The 17,365-nt window shown below is 38.9% G+C and overlaps 2 protein-coding genes across 2 annotated transcripts; one reads left to right on the forward strand and one right to left on the reverse strand.

The window, feature by feature from the left end:
• Positions 1-6,169: 6,169 nt before the first annotated feature.
• LOC130463592 (uncharacterized) lies at positions 6,170-7,648 on the reverse strand. Its single transcript, XM_056832764.1, has one exon. It carries the CDS (start codon positions 7,646-7,648, stop codon positions 6,170-6,172), a length of 1,479 nt encoding a protein of 492 aa, XP_056688742.1.
• LOC110780834 (uncharacterized) lies at positions 7,618-12,375 on the forward strand. The gene is made up of 3 exons (XM_056833056.1): positions 7,618-11,134; positions 11,221-11,364; positions 11,962-12,375. Exons 1-3 carry the CDS (start codon positions 9,155-9,157, stop codon positions 12,358-12,360), a joined length of 2,523 nt encoding a protein of 840 aa, XP_056689034.1. The 5' UTR covers positions 7,618-9,154; the 3' UTR covers positions 12,361-12,375.
• Positions 12,376-17,365: the final 4,990 nt, after the last annotated feature.

Below are 17,365 nucleotides of genomic sequence, written 5' to 3' on the forward strand. Positions count from 1 at the left end.
AAGACCAATTAGCCGCATTACGTAAAGACATGTCCTCCTGGGAAGGAAGTTCATCCTCAACGTTTTTGATACACCAAATAGTAGTACCCTCTTTCTTTTTTAACCAGCTCGAAGGAACGTCTACAGCATCCTGACCGTCAATAGCCCCATCTCTCTTAAGTAGAGACGCATGACCCAAGTAAAGCGCAATTGGGGTTATGAGTCCCCCTTGCACAAAGACTCCTCCACCGGTGGTCGTGTTTGCCAAAGTTTGCATTTGTCGTACTAAGAAAGCACCTGCATCGATGGGTTGAGCATGAAGCATATGATAGAGCATATATAATTCTGCCTTGCGAACCTTACCCCATTCTTTTCGGCCAAAGATGGTACTCGCGAATACCTTAAGGATATACCGTAGAGCTGGGTGACGAACTGAAGTTATCGAGCTTTCCTTCGAGTCATAGTCATTTTCACCAGTTAAAATTCGCCAAAGAGGTACAGCAGACCAATGCTTAGGTGTCAGTCGGGGTCCAGTAGTGGGTAAACCGAGAACTTCATTAAATTTTGCTACAGTCCATGTGTGTGTCTCGTTGTACATCTGGAAAGTGATCATGCCATCACCACAACGTGAATCCGCATACGTAACTGCCTTTAAGGAGCTCAAAAATTCCAATGTAACTCTCTTATATGTTGGGTATTTGTTCATGAGAAAATTACCCCAACCAACATTAGAGAATAACCAATTAGTATCATCTTCAATATGCAAGGAATTTATGACATCAATGTCACAATAACGAGTAGTAGTTACTCCTCTCACAAACAATCTCTCATACTTCTTCTTATGTTCATCATCCACAAATTTAATATCATAGTAATCAATTACCACATTTTGTGCAGACGATTTGACTTTAGAAACCGAGCCTTTTTCTTTAGATATTTTCTTTCCTTTAGCACTTGGATGAGCAGGGACTTTCTTTTGCTTGGAGCTGGCACTACGAGCCATTGAGGTAATATGCTCACACAAATTATCTCAATATAAATCAAATACCAACTCCTTAAACACTATTCACGCCCCCACCAACTAGGGGGATAATCACAATTAGAGAGAAAGTATTCAAAAGCCTATAACTGCCAACTGAGGTACCCGAAAACTGCGCTTTACCCAAATATTCAACCCCAATAAAAGAAAAACTTTGATTTTGCGTCAAATCGATCACTCCCCTTGAATATTCTTCTCAAAATCTTGAATTGGAGTTATGCAACCAAAAGAGTAGAAATTGATTAAAGAACCCAAATAAAGCACAAATTTTCACCAATCGAACAAGGCGTTCAAGACCTAGGGTTCGAATTCTTTCAATTGGTCTGGGTTAGGGGTGAAATCAGAATGCTATAGTGCTGCTGCGGTAATTGCGAGAGCAACGTCGGTTCTTGTGCGAATTTTTAAAGCCAATAAATCACAGATATCTTTAAAGGAGGGGTAGAATTTGAAGAGAACAGGGACTCCGAGAGGTACAATGATATTAGGACTCGTTACCTCCTTTGAATTGCTAAGTTACGATGGGCCGCAACCAGACCGTAGCTCGGATCCTTGTGTCACGGTGTACCAGTGGAGTTGGCTGTAAGTTTCTTTTAGCTTCTCTCTTTTTCTTTTCTTTAATACTTTCAGACACTTTCACAGCCTCACCGTGACGAGATGTTTCGACTCGCGGCAGCACCGTGGGTTGTGCTGGCTTTCTTGGCTGCTGTTGTTAAGAACCCACGGAAGGCCCGTGTCTGGAGCTGCTACCCACGATCTTGGTGTGGGGTATTATGCGTCGAGTCTTCAAGGCTCAACAAGGCCATAATCTCCAGCTTCAGTGACCTGCATCAAAGAATAAAGAAGACAGGGAAACCAAAAAAATACAACATACAACACGAGGTTAGTCTATCATTAACTAAAGAAAAAGTAAAAAAATAATAAAGAAAGTAAAAAAATAAAAAGTAGGCTTGAATCCTGTAATTTTGGGATGCAATGTTACTGCTCAGAACATAAAGCCATAATGGCCTATCTGCAACAACAGTAAAAACAACACGCAAAACAAACAAAAGAAACAACAGTAAAAGATAAAAGAGGACTACTTTGTACATTCTAATCCTAAAGAAAATAAATAAAAGAAATAGTATACTAACTAAGGTAATCCTAGTAGCTAGTCTAACGTAGGAACTAGGAAGGTTAGATTAATCTAACTTAGTAATTAAACAAAATGTTTATGGGATTTTTTTGGTTTTCTAAATTATTATTATTATTTTTTTTTTTAAAAAAAAAAAATAAAAATGCAGAAAGTAAATAAACAAATAAATAAAGTAAAGAAATAAATTAAATTAGTTAGAAATTAATTGGGTTGCCTCCCAAAAGCGCTTGTTTATAAGGTCATAAGCTCGACCTCCTTTATAACTCATTCCGGTGAAGGTTCGGAAAGTGTGACGTCAACACTCTCGTCAATAGGGTCTCCAACTCTGTAGTGTTTCACTCTTTGACCGTTCACCTTAAAAGTTCCATTTTGTCTGTTCCAGAGCTCTATTGAACCATAAGGGAAAACCTTACTGACTCGGAACGGTCCCGACCATCTAGAGCGAAGTTTGCCAGGAAAAAGTTTTAATCTAGAGTTAAACAGGAGAACTAAGTCGCCTTCCTTAAACTCTCTTCTCAAAATATGCTTGTCATGCCATCTTTTCGTTTTCTCCTTGTACAACCTTGAACTTTCATAAGCATCTAGTCGAAGCTCATCTAGCTCATTAAGTTGTAGGAGTCTTTTCTCGCCTGCTGCTTGAGAGTCAAAATTAAGAGCTTTGATAGCCCAAAACGCACGGTGTTCCAACTCAACAGAAAGATGACAAGCCTTACCATACACAAGTCTATACGGAGTCGTACCAATAGGTGTTTTAAAAGCAGTCCTGTACGCCCAAAGTGCATCATCAATTTTCGCAGACCAATCTTTCCTTGTTCTCGCAACCGTCTTTTCCAAGATGGTTTTGATTTCCCGGTTAGAAATTTCTACTTGACCACTAGTTTGTGGGTGGTATGATAACCCCACACGATGATGTACTCCATATTTCTTAAGCATCGCCTCAAACCGATTTTCCAAGAAATGTTGGCCTCCGTCACTAATCAACACTCGTGGTATGCCAAATCGAGGAAAAATAGTTTTCTTAAAGAACTTGCTTACCACACGAGCATCGTTGGTTGGAGTAGCTATCGCTTCAACCCATTTCGAGACATAATCCACAGCAACCAAGATATACTTGTTCCCATAGGAAGAAGGGAACGGTCCCATAAAATCAATTCCCCACACATCAAACAGTTCAACCTCGAGAATATTATTAAGAGGCATTTCATTCCTCTTAGAGATGTTACCAGTTCGTTGACAACGATCACAAGACTTGACATGTTGATGAACATCTTTGAAAAGGCTTGGCCAATGAAAACCACACTGTAGAATCTTCGCAGAAGTCTTAGTAGTACCAGCATGTCCTCCACGAGGTAATTCATGACAATGTGAAATAATAGATGGTACCTCATTTTCTGGAATGCACCTTCGAATCACCCCATCTGCACAAGACTTATAAAGAAAAGGGTCGTCCCAGAAATGTCTTCTCACCTCCTTAAAGAATTTTTTCTTTTGCTGTGATGAATAACCGTGAGGAATAGTACCACAAGCCAGATAATTGGCTATATCAGCATACCATGGGATCTCTGTAGTAGCTATAACTAGGAGTTTCTCATCAGGAAATGAATCGTCAATAGGGAGATCCTCGTCACTTTCACCCTCAAGGACAAGTCGGGAGAGATGATCAGCAACAACATTTTCGGCTCCCTTCTTGTCCCTAATTTCCAAGTCAAATTCTTGGAGTAGCAAAATCCAACGAATCAAACGAGGCTTAGCATCTTTCTTACTCATCAAGTACTTCAGTGCTGCGTGATCCGTGTGAACTATCACCTTCGATCCAACCAGATAGGACCGAAACTTCTCCATAGCATACACCACTGCTAATAACTCTTTCTCTGTTGTGGCATAGTTCATTTGTGCTGGAGCAAGAGTCTTGCTCGTATAGTAGATTGCATGTAGCTTGCCATCCTTCCTCTGGCCCAACACTGCCCCCACTGCATAGTCACTGGCATCACACATGATCTCAAATGGAAGATTCCAGTCAGGTGACTGAATGATAGGGGCAGATATGAGAGCTTGCTTTAACCTGTCAAAAGCCTCAGTGCAAGCATCAGTAAAAACAAAGGGGACATCTCTGCATAAGAGTTCGGTTAGAGGCCGAGCAATTTTTGAAAAGTCCTTGATAAAACGACGATAAAAGCCCGCATGACCAAGGAAACTCCTTACCCCTCTTACGGAGTTGGGAGGTGGTAAGCGCTCAATGACCTCTATCTTTGCTCTATCAACTTCGATGCCCCTATGAGAAACAACATGACCTAAAACGACTCCCTGTTGTACCATGAAATGGCACTTTTCCCAATTGAGAACTAGATTGACTTCTTGACATCTATGGAGCACCTTTTCCAAATTATCAAGACAAACATCAAAAGATGTTCCATAGACAGAGAAGTCATCCATAAATACTTCCATAGAGTTCTCAATAAGACCTGAGAAAATTGCCATCATGCATCTTTGAAAGGTGGCAGGAGCATTACATAATCCAAATGGCATCCTACGATAAGCATAAGTACCATAAGGGCATGTGAAAGTAGTCTTTTCCTGATCGTCAGGATGGATAGGAACTTGGAAAAAGCCTGAATATCCATCTAACCAACAGAAAAAGGAATGCTTTGCCAACCTCTCTAACATCTGATCAATAAATGGGAGGGGGAAATGATCTTTTCGGGTGGCTTTATTCAATCTCCTATAATCAATGCACATGCGCCACCCTGTCACAGTTCTAGTGGGAATTTGCTCACCTTTATCATTTTTGACAACGGTCATACCTCCTTTTTTTGGAACTACTTGCACCGGGCTAACCCACTTACTATCTGAGATAGGGTAGATTATACCTGCATCAAGCAATTTAACAACTTCTTTCCTGACTACATCCCTCATGTTAGGATTAAGTCTCCTTTGAGGTTCAATAGAAGAAGCATGATCGTCCTCAAGAATGATTTTATGCATGCAAAATGAAGGGTTAATCCCCTTAATATCATCAATGGTGTACCCAATGACATTCTTATATTTTCTCAAAACAGTAAGCAATTGCTCAATCTGAATGTCATCAAGTTCAGCATTAACAATAACAGGGTATGTATCATTAGAACCCAAGAAAACATACTTCAAATTAGAGGGAAGGGGTTTCAACTCTACCTCAGGAGGCGTGGAACTCTCCTTATATTCTCTCGGTTTCAACACCTCCTTGATAGGATTTTCAGATGCTAAAGCTCGTGTCTCTTCCAAGAGCCTCTTGTACTCCCTAGTTTCCCAATCCTCTTCATCTGCACTGCCCATCAAGACTGTCTGTAGCGAATCATCAAGTTGCAAACTGAAAGCCTTAGCTTCTATCGCCTCATCAAGAGCATCCACCCTATAGATAGTTTCTCCCATAGAAGGAGAACCCATGGAGTTTGTGAGTGTATACTCCATCTTCTCGTCACCCACTTCAAAGGTGATCTTCCCATTCTTCATATCAATTATGGCTCCAGCAGTGGCCAAAAAGGGTCTTCCAAGTATGATGGGAACCTGTGCATCTTCCTCCATTTCCATCACAACAAAATCACATGGAATGAAGAATTTTCCTACTCGGAGTGGAACATCTTCAAGGATACCAAGGGGAAACTTAACTGTTCTATCCGCCAGTTGTAGGGAGATGCGTGTGGGCTTCAGTTCACCCATATTAAGCTTCTTGCAGATTGACAAGGGCATAAGACTCACACTTGCCCCAAGATCACATAATGCTTTCTTGATCTCAATATCACCAAGCTTGACAGGAATAGAATAACTGCCTGGATCTCCTAGCTTCTTTGGAAGCTTGTTCTGCAAAATGGCACTACACTCAGCTGTCAATGAAACAGTTGCATTCTCTTCAATCTTCCTCTTATTTGAGAGCATGTCTTTTAAGAATTTAGCATAAGAAGGCATCTCTGAGATAGCATCCAAGAAAGGGATGTTGATGTGCAGCTTCTTCAGTACCTCAAGGAACTTCCCATATTTCTTCTCTAGCTTAGGTCTTCTAACACTCTACCATTCCTCAAAGTCACAGCATTCATCTCACCCTTAGGTGGTTGCTCAGTATTTCCAGGGAATTGGCCTGGAGTCTTTGAGAATTGACCCACTTGGTGAGCAAGTTGACTTATCTGACTCTCCATAAGCTTGTTCTGAGCTTGAATTTGTTGAATTGAGGTAGCGAGGAACTCATTTTGCTTCATCTGCCCTTCCCAATACTTGTCTTGCTTAAGTTGTGAGGCAGCAAGAGACTCAACCATAGCTTCCAAATTGGACTTTGGTTGTGGAGGGGCTTGTTGAGTGAAAGATTGCTGGTTGAAAGGCGGTCTAGTTTGAAAACCTGGAGGTTGATTGAAGTTGTTGCGCGGTGGTGGTGGATTAAGCTGATTTTGAGTGTTCTTGTATGAGAATGCTGGATTTTGCTTCCACCCCTCGTTGTATGTATTGGAATAAGGATCAAATGGTCGTCTCTGATTATTGTTGTTGTAAAGAGCATTGGCTTGTTCAATTGTCAACCCAGCATTATTGATTTGACAATCATTAGCAATATGTCCTTGTATTCCGCATACTTCACATGAAGCTACCGTAGATGAACCAGTTTGAAATTGATCAAACTTTTGAGATAGTGCCTGCACAGTACTGGTCAACATGGTTAAAGCATCAACATTATATTTACCTCCCTTTTTTGCACTGTTCCGACCACCTGGGTGATAGTTGTCATTAGCTGCCATTTTCTCAATTAATGCCTTAGCTTCAGATGGAACCTTGGCAGTGATAGAGCCACCTGATGCAGCATCAATGTAGATCCGATACTCATGCGTCAACCCATTATAGAAAGCTTGGATCAAGAGCCACTCTGGAATCCCGTGATGAGGACATTGCCTTTGCAGACGTTTAAATCTTCTCCAAGATTCATACAATGACTCATCTTCAGCTTGACGAAAGGTGGTTAACTCATTTCTCATTCTAGAAGTCTTCTCTTGATCCAGAAATTTCACCAAGAATGCCTTGACCAATTTATCCCATGTATCAAACGAGCCTGTACCTTCATCTTTCAACCACTCCTTGGCTCTATCCCGTAGAGAAAAAGGGAAAAGTCGTAGCCTAATGGCCTCATCAGTGACATTGTTGATCTTCATAGTATCACACTTCTCCAGAAAGTTATCAATATGACTTACAGGACAGTCATTAGGCGAGCCTGAGAATGAATCATTGGAGATGAACTGAATAAATTGAGGCTTCAGTTCAAAGTGTGCAGCAGTGACTGCTGGTCTGACAATACTAGAGAGTACACCAGTAGTTGTATCTGGTATACCATATTCCCAGAGAGATTTGGCTGGTACTTCGTCACCCATTGTATCCTTCTTCTTGTTCTTGTTCTGTCTCCTTCTACCCCCTTGCTTGCGTGCAGTGGCCTCGATTTCAAGATCAATAGGAATCAAATTCTGTGAGCCTGCACGTCGAGTTTGCATGCAACAAAGGAAACTGGAAACAAAATATCAAATAAACAAGGAGCAATAGCCGAAGCCACTAACCAAATCAAAAATACTTAGTAGAAATAAATCAAAAATAACTAATTTAATACCGTTAGTCCCCGGCAACGGCGCCAAAATTTGACAAGGCTGTCGCGTGCCTATCAAAAATAACCTAACTAGACCTCCTAACTATGTAGTCGGGCAAGTAAGGGTCGAATCCCAAGAGACTAATGTATTAAAAACTAGCTAAACTGACTTGAATTAATACTAAGCGAGTAACCAAACAACGATTGAGAATGAATAATTAAACTAATTCTAACTAAAAACGTAATCAATAATAAGACTAAAATCAAGGATTAAAAACACCTAGAGTTAAGCATCACCACTAGCATAATCAATGTAAAGATAAATTCCTACCCCAAACTAATTAATTAAATGTTCACGAGGAAAGGTAAACCTTAAATAATACCATAAACCTCTCCCGAGTATCAATGGCTTCCCTAATATGCAATCAAGACCTACTCCCGTGGAATCATGCAAATTAAAGACATTAAACTCAATACCATAATTTCCTAACAATCCCTTCTACCTACTCCCGTGGAGAAATTCATGTCCTTAATTGAAATATTCAAATCCGTCAAAACCTAACTCCCGTTACGATCAAGACAATGGAATGATAACAATACTAATTATCCCTAATCTAGTATTGGAAATTATACAATCAATTAAGCAAGAACAATTAAACAATGAATTTGGGAATTAAAATAATAAATCATACATAAATCATGACTAGGGTTTACTTAACCCTAGATTATAAATCTACTCACACATATTAAATAAACAAGGAAGGTAAACTAATGAAGAAATCATAACTATATTGAAATTAAAGAGAAAAACCAAAGAGATACTTCGTAATTAATTAAGCTATAAGTGATACATACTCTAGTTTCCAAAATCAAGAAATAAATTAACTCCACTTTGTTTCTAATGGCCAGAGACAAACTCTCGTCAATCCTCAACAATGACGACCAAAACAAAGAGAGCCGCGACGTCCCAATTATTCAATACCGCGTATGACCGAAGTAGTTTTAGGTATTCCCTACTACTTGTATTTATACCTAGACATAATAAGAAGTATACTAATTATTAAACTCTAGTAATTAGCTCATTAAAGTTTAATACGGGATCGAAAGAAGAGTGCCACGGCTCGGGTGTGGGATGCAAAGTAGGCCACGGGCACGCAGTGGTATTGGCTGCCCGGTGATCTTGTATTTGTCTTGAACTCTTGTTTGTATCACAACGTAAACACCTTGTAAACGTGGATGGCTCCTAGACATCGTACTTTCGTACTCACGCTATCAACATCTTATCCGAGGTCTACCAACTTGAGCTATTTCCTACAAAACAAAATAAAACAAACACGAGGAGAGAAACATCGAAAATAACGAATAATAACACTTTAAGATTAAAATATGAAAGAAATATGACAAACAATGGACTAATATGACGTATAAAATGCGTATAATATTGTGTTATCATATACCATCGGATGTGAGGATGTTTTACCGGATGAACGGGCGGTCATTAACCACTGGGAAGGTTGAAATTAGCAATGAAGAGGACATTTTAGGAGTTTTACAGACTAAGGACATACATGGGTATGTTGAGATTTTAACCTTAGCAACATTTGAGCGACCCCAATTACCACCACTTCCTGTAACTCCGTTGTATAGAACCAAACTTCCCGGGTTTTCAGATATTTTAAGAGGGGAAAGCAGGCCCAGAACCAATCTGATCAACCCATTCAGACCTCCTTCCCAAACTACCCACCCAAGTGAACCCACCACACACAAATCAGCCCAACCCAATATCTCTTCCTTACTGAAATCAGCCCACCAAAAACATTCACAGTATAGAGCAAGGTTGAGTGAAGATGAGGGTTGCAGCAGCCAAAACACAGGGTTTGATTTCAGTGGTATAGGGGGGAGAGTGAAATTGTCTGCTAGGAGGAGCATTAGAAAAAGTGCAGCAGTTGGTTCTTCTTCCTCTAGTTGGGCAGAAGCTGCTGTTGTGTTGAGTGAAGAAGAGTGGTTAGCTAGCCTATCCAACAAACAACCATCTCCACATCCATCTCCACAACCATCTCCACAGCCATCTCCACAACCATCTCCCCAACCATCTCCAGCTGAAAACACAACCACCAAGACTCCAAAACTGAAAAGAGTTGCACAGAAGAAGAAGAAAGGGGAGAGAGGGAAGAAGGGTAAAGCTAAGAAGAGGTTGTTTGAAGGATCATCTAGTTCAGATCTGTCTGATTTGGATATAGATTGGATTGTAGGGGAGGAAGAGATAGGCTTAGATGATGATGAGTCTTTGTTTTTGCAAACACAAGCCAATGATGATCTGTTTAGGCATCTGAGACAAAGTATTGGGGGGAATGCTAACATTGGGGATGAAAGTGTTCAGAGGAATTTCAGAGACCTAGAAGAGCTTGAGGTGAATAACCAAGAGGAGGTTCATTGGGACAGTGATGAGCTGAGGAGTGTTGCTGGATCTGATGATGGTTCAGATGTTGATTATTGCACTTTCAACCCAGTGGTAGACTTCAAAAGGGACATTCAATTGAAGATTGGGCAAAGATTTTCTTCAGTTGCTGTGGTTAGGAAGGCAATTAGGGCACATGCTGCTGAGAAGAAATATGATTTTTACTACCTTCACAATGAGCAAAAGAGGTTAACTGTCCAGTGTAGGAATAGGTGTGCTTGTCCCTGGGACAGTGTTAAAGGTAGGAAACCTAACTGTGATTGTTCAAACAAATGCCCTTTCAAAATCCATGTGAGGATGTTGCCACAAACTGATTATATGCAGATTAGAACAATGAATCTGAGGCATACATGTGTTAGGACTACAGTTAATAAGAGTGTGAAGTCTGATGACCTATGTGAGAGGTATTTGGAGACTTGGAGGTCAGATCCTCATTGGAAATTGAAGCAATTCATGGAAAGGGTGATGCTTGATATGGGTGTGAAGATAGCATATTCAACAGCTTGGTTGGCTAGGGCTAGAGCTAAGTTGGCTCTGTATGGTTCATCAGCTGAGCAATATGGTAGAGTGTGGGAATATGCCAGAGCATACTTGAAATTTAACCCTGGCAGCAGCTGTTATGTGTTGGTTGATAATAGTTTAGGGCCTGAGAAGCCCCTATTCATGAGGATGTACAGCTGCCTAGAGCCTTTGATGAGTGGTTTTAGGAATGGATGTAGGCCCATTGTTGGTTTAGATGGGTGCCACTTGAAGGGGGCTTATCCAGGTCAGATATTGGTGGCAGTTGGGAAGGATGGGAACAATAATATCTTCCCCATTGCTTGGGCAACTGTTGAAATTGAGAACACAGAGACATGGTGTTGGTTTATTGATCTGTTCATCAGGGACTATGATGGTGGAAATGGTGAGGGGTTGACATTTATGTCTGACAGACAAAAGGTAAAGTATTTTGATTATGGTGTTTTTATTTATTTAATTACATGGACATTTAGGTTGCAGAAACTAATTCTAATTACATTTTGTAGGGTTTGCTTGAAGCAATTAAGACTGTGACTCCTCAAGCTTCCAACAGATTCTGTGTGAGGCACATATGGGCAAACTTCAAGCTCAATTTTCCTGGCACTCTGTTTAAGGATCTGTTTTGGGATGCAGCAAGAGCAACAACATATGTAAGCTTCACTTTTATCCTTTTAAAGTTCATGGTTATCTCATTTTAAAAGTTGTCATAGTTGACTTATGTTGAATTAGACCAGAGTTGACTTATGTAGAGTTAGGTCATACTTGACCAAAGTTGACTTATGTTGACTTAGGTCATACTTGACCAAAGTTGACTTAGGTTGACTTTGGGTGTGTTTTGGTGATTTTTGATGATTTGGGGAACGTAATCGTTCCCGAGTAGATTTTCACTAAAATTAGATATTTAGAGTCTTTTTCGTTCCCGATTAAGTGTGTTTTGGTGATTTTGGATGATTTGGGGAACGTAATCGTTCCCGAGTAGATTTTCACTAAAATTAGATATTTAGAGTCTTTTTCGTTCCCGATTAAGTGTGTTTTGGTGATTTTGGATGATTTGGGGAACGTAATCGTTCCCGAGTAGATTTTCACTAAAATTAGATATTTAGAGTCTTTTTCGTTCCCGATTAAGTATGTTTTGGTGATTTTGGATGATTTGGGGAACGTAATCGTTCCCGAGTAGATTTTCACTAAAATTAGATATTTAGAGTCTTTCTCGTTCCCGATTAAGTATGTTTATATGATTTTTGCAGATGGACTTTGAAATTGCCATGGAGTCAATCAGATTCCTTGATGAGGATGTTTATTGCTACCTAGATGACATTAAACCAGCTCATTGGTGTAGGTGGACCTTCATGACTGAACCCAAGTCTAACATGTTGTTAAACAACTTGTGTGAGACTTTTAATACAGTCATCAAGGAGGCAAGAGACAAGCCAATTCTAACTCAAATGGAATGGATGAGGAGGTACATGATGAAAAGAAACAATGACAAATGGGAGGCTGCAAAGAAAATGCAAGGAAGGAAGCTAACCCCATACATAGGAACTGTTTTTGATGGGTTGGAGAAGTACAATAGGGGCTGTATTGTGCAACAAAGTAGGGATGATCAATATGAGGTGGAATTAGGTAGTGATCTTGATCACTGTTGATTTGGCAAAGAGGACTTGTTCCTGCTTCCACTGGGATCTGACAGGCATCCCTTGTGTGCATGCATACTCCTGCATCATGGACAAAAGAGCAAATCCAGATGACTATGTACATGAGTACTACAGCTTGGATACCTACCTAAAAGCCTATGAGAAGCCAGTGAAAGCAATGTCTGGTGCTAAGTTCTGGGAGAAAGTTAACCTTGCTGCACCAGCACCACCTAGGTATAAGGTACAACCTGGTAGGCCCAAAGCTAACAAGAGGAGACTGGAAGCAGGGGAGAAACAGGGGAAAGGGAAGAAGGCCAAGGGAGACCAACCTACCCAAGCTGAGCATCCTAAAAGACCTACGAAACAGAACAAGTGTGGGAAGTGTGGTGGGCTAGGACACAACAGAACCACTTGCAAGAGCACTGGTCCATCTGAAAAGCCAGCAAACAAAGGGAAGGGTGGTAGGCCCACATCCAACACTCCATGGGTTGCTGAACAGAGAAGAAAGAAGGAAGAAAGGGTACATAAGGCTGCTGTGGCTGCAGCTGCATGTGCAGGATCTTCAAGTCAACCACAATCCCAAGTAACCCAATCACAACAGTCTCAACCCCATCAGCACCAGACTCATACTCATCAGCACCAGTCACAACCTAGGGATAAAATGCCTATCAGGAGGAACATAACTTCAGATTTGTAATTTCTAGTGTGTAGTTAGTAGCATTTGAAGAAAACAATGTCTTTAAGTGTAATTTTAGTGTTTTTTGAACAACCAAACAAATGGAGGTCTACTTTTGACTTAGTATTATGACAAGTAATGATAAGTAGTTGCTGCTGGTATTGTGTTCTTGTTCTTGCTGTTGCTGTTGTACTGTTTTAGTTGCTGCTCCTATTGTGTAGTTGTTCTTGGTGATGCAATTGTGTTGTTTGTTGTTGGTGTTGTTCTTCTGCTATGTTTAGCTGCTGGTGGTGTTCTTCTTGCTGCTGGTATTGTTGTTCTTGCTGCTGGTTTAGTTCTTGTTGCAGCTGGTGGTGTTCTTATTGCTGAATCGGTTCTGAATTGGCAACCCAACCAAAGTTGACTTAGGTTGACTTTGATCAGTCAACTTTGGTCAGTCAACTTTGGTTGGTAAGTTGTTGCTTAGGTTGATTTTAAACATGTTTCACTTTTAATTGTTGGCTTAAAGTTGACTTAAGTTAACAAAAGTTGACTTATGTCCGCAATAATTCACTTTTAATTGTTCAATTCAACTCATTCTCGAGTTGCAATGACTAAATCTTTGATCGTTTACAATTCTTTCAAGATTGATCATTTCTTTTCAACCATTATTTCAATGTCGAATAATTGACGGGATTAGGAGAGGCCATACTCAATTTGAAAAGTTTTGAGTTGACGGAGTTTAGACCTAAAAGAACAGAAAAATGACCAGATTTACGACAATTGTAGCAACTTATTTGCCTCTTCATTACTCCTAATTAAAACACAACGGTAAGACAAACATATTCATTCAATGATTCCAACGATATTACATTGCCGTCCATCAATTAAACGCAATCAATTCAACCATCGTTACACTAGATCATTCAATCATACCATCCTACATTCGGATCACTAACGACACCACTAATTCAAAAACTACTTGAATAAAATCACAACACCAAATACAATAACTACAAACATTAGGCAAGCCACGAATAATAAACTTTGATCTGCTCCTCCGTTAAGAATGTGCTTTTCCGGACCATTCATGACCCACCTTTTCGGGTAGCTCAAATCATCAAGCTTTTTTTTCATGTCATTCATCTCAATTTGTATCAATCTTTTCTCCAACAACAGATTCCTTATGACATCCCTCTGCCAGAAAGTGCTCTCCAAATCAGTCCACCAAAAATACGAGCATCTCCGTGTATCGGTTTCTCGATCATAGAATTTGCAACCAAGGAATTTTCGACCCGGATTTTCGTGGGTCCAAGAAGTCAGCCTTGCCACAGGAGCTCCGCAATAACAATACTCTCGTGGACCATCAACCTGCAACAATCAATTGAGTTAAATTCCCCAAATTGCAAAACCCCCCAATTCAACAATTAAAAACCCTAATTTCAATTAACCCGTTTAAGCACGCGAACCATGTTGGTTTTTGGGGGAAAGTGCCGAAATTGGATTGTTGATGAATTGTACATGATAATTTGTGAGAAAATTTGGCGAATTTTTGAAATTTTTTTGAGGTTGGAGTGCAACAATGGAGGTTCAGATTAAAAGGAAGAAGAAGAAAGAAAAAGAGGAGGGAAAATGAATATGGCCGTTGGTTGTGGGCCCCAGTAACGGAACATTTGACAGACGTTAGAAAAAGGTGGTGAAATCTAAAGTTTTGAAGATATAAGGTGGTTTTTAAAAAAAAAAACATAAAAGGTGGTTATTTCAAAAATGTGAACTTTAAAAGGTGGGTTTATCCAAAAAATCCTTATAACTAATGTTATTTTCTTTTTTGACGAACAACTAATGTAGTAATGTTCACTATCCAATTAATTTCATAAACTTAATTAAGAAAAGTCGGTCGATGTCTTTTATTATGTCCTGTAGTATTTACCAATCATATTATTCAAATGGAATCAAAATCATCTATGCCCTCCCCTACCATGTCAGAGTATTATGAAACATGTATTGATGAACTAAATACTAATAACGTAGTAATTAATAATGGACAATGATGAATTAATACGTAATGAATTTGTAAATTTTGTAAATACAAGTTTGTCATACATTCATATTGGTTTAAACAGCAACGAGCCTAACATGTTCAACAACGGAACGAGACAAACAAGTTCAAATGTTAATGAATTAAGTCGATTCAATTAAAACAACATACCATTTTTATTAGTTCTTGGGTTATAAGCTTATAAGCTGGTATTGAATTAGATCAATATAGTTTAATGATCGATTAGACGATTAGTCAGTTGAATACGAGTCAATAAAAGAGTGTAAGACTAATAAAACAATACAAATTCATGAGTTTTATACTTTTATAACATTGTCAAGAATTAAGGAATATAACATTCTATATTTTATTACTCTAATAAGCTAATAACTGATGAATTGATGATTATAATTATTTTGAACTAAAAGTCCACAGAACTATAACTATGTAAGGATATAAATCTGTAACGATATAGTGTAATTATATAAGTATATAACTTTGTGAGATTATTAGTTTAGAACTATCTAATTAATTCTATATATTTATGAGATTATAAGTTTACAAGTATATAACTATGTATGACAGTAATTATATAACTTATATAACTATGTAAATATATAAATAACTTTATGAGACTATAGATCCGTTTACATCTATTTAATTGTAGAAGACTATAACTATACAGTTAGGGGTGCTAACAAGCTAGTACGGCTCGCAAACTATTCGGATTTGGCTTGGTCAAAGCTTGGCTCGGAGGGGGTTGATTCGGTTTGTAATCCAACTTGGGCCTTAAATAATACTACACTATACACTAAAGTCCCACATTGGTTAAGAAAACAAGCACCAATCTTATTTTCTTTATAAATAGCTACTACTCCTCCCCTCAGCTTAGAGTTTGATTTTGTACCACATTGGTTGGAAAAAAAAAACCCTTGTATTCTATTTTCTTCACAAAAGGAATGAAGTATATTTTAAAATATTTGATTATTCTTGAATTAAACTAATTAATAATTTATTATTTAAATGCACTTAGAGTCTTGTTGTTATAATAATATTTCCTTTCATTGTTTGAAATTTTTTAAATAAACATGAAGTCCCACATTGTAACTTCAGTGAAGTTAAGAGTGAAAGTGTGACACCAAGTTATATAAGAATATGTAGGGTGAATTTTTCTCTTAAACAAACATGGAGTCCCACATCGAAATTTTAGCCAATGCTAAGAGGGAAACCAAGTTATAAAAACATACGAAGTATGTAGGATGACTTAAACAAAACATGGAGTCCCACATTGAAAACATAGCAATACTAAGAGAGAAACCAAATTATAAAAGCATATGGTGGGTAGCTTTAGTTTTTGACTTGAGCCTAAGCCCAATTTTTTCAAACTAAGTTTCGAGCCGGGACTCAAGCCCGGCTTGGACTCAAGCCAAGTCCAAATATTGGAGGCTTGTCGTGCTTGACATCCACTAGTTTCGAGCCAAGCCGTGCCTTAGCATGTTCGGTGTTGGTTTGGCTTGTTAACATCCCTACCATACAGTAATATATCCTATTGGAAATATATGTTCAGTTACTTGTTTGATTAACAACCGTTCAAACAAAATCTAATAATTTTATTATAATACGTAAAAGAAACAAAATCTAATAATTTTATTATAACACGTAAAAGAAATTTGTAAACTGTAATATTTTAATTCCAATCATCATAATTTTATTTTTTTCTTGATTTTTAATTTAGTTGTTTTTATTAATATAAATATCTCGCATTAGGAATTAAGACATAAATATTCATTCTAAATGCAGCAACACAATAAAGAGCTTGCAAGTTGGTGACATAACTCGTAATTAGGACTTCATAATACGGAGTAATTGGCTGATGAATTCGTTTAATTCATTTGATATCTTAGCATTTCGGCTCTGTTTGGTATGGCGGAAAACATTTCAAGTTAAAACTTATTTTCGAGGCGGGTTATAAACGGTTTGAATTAAACGGGTAGTAAACGGGTTACGGGTTGTAAACGGTTCGGGTTGAAACAGTTCGGGTTGTAAACGGTTCGGGTTGAAACAGTTCGGGTTGTAAACGGTTCGGGTTGATACAGTTCGGGTTGTGAACGGGTTTTTCCCGGGTCGAAACGGTTCGGGTTGAAATAAATCGGGTCATTAACGGTTTTCGCGTCCATTCGGTTCGGGTAGGAACGGTTCGGGTTGACGCGTGGCGGTTTGTTATCGGGTATCGGGTCTTAATCGGGTTAATGTTTTCGAGACGGTTCGGGTTCGGGTTGAATATTATCGGTTCGGTTTAGTTTCGTGTTCCAATTAATGGGTTA

The sequence above is a fragment of the Spinacia oleracea genome, chromosome 6 (genome assembly GCF_020520425.1).
Source record: "Spinacia oleracea cultivar Varoflay chromosome 6, BTI_SOV_V1, whole genome shotgun sequence".
Taxonomy (NCBI): Eukaryota; Viridiplantae; Streptophyta; class Magnoliopsida; order Caryophyllales; family Amaranthaceae; genus Spinacia; species Spinacia oleracea.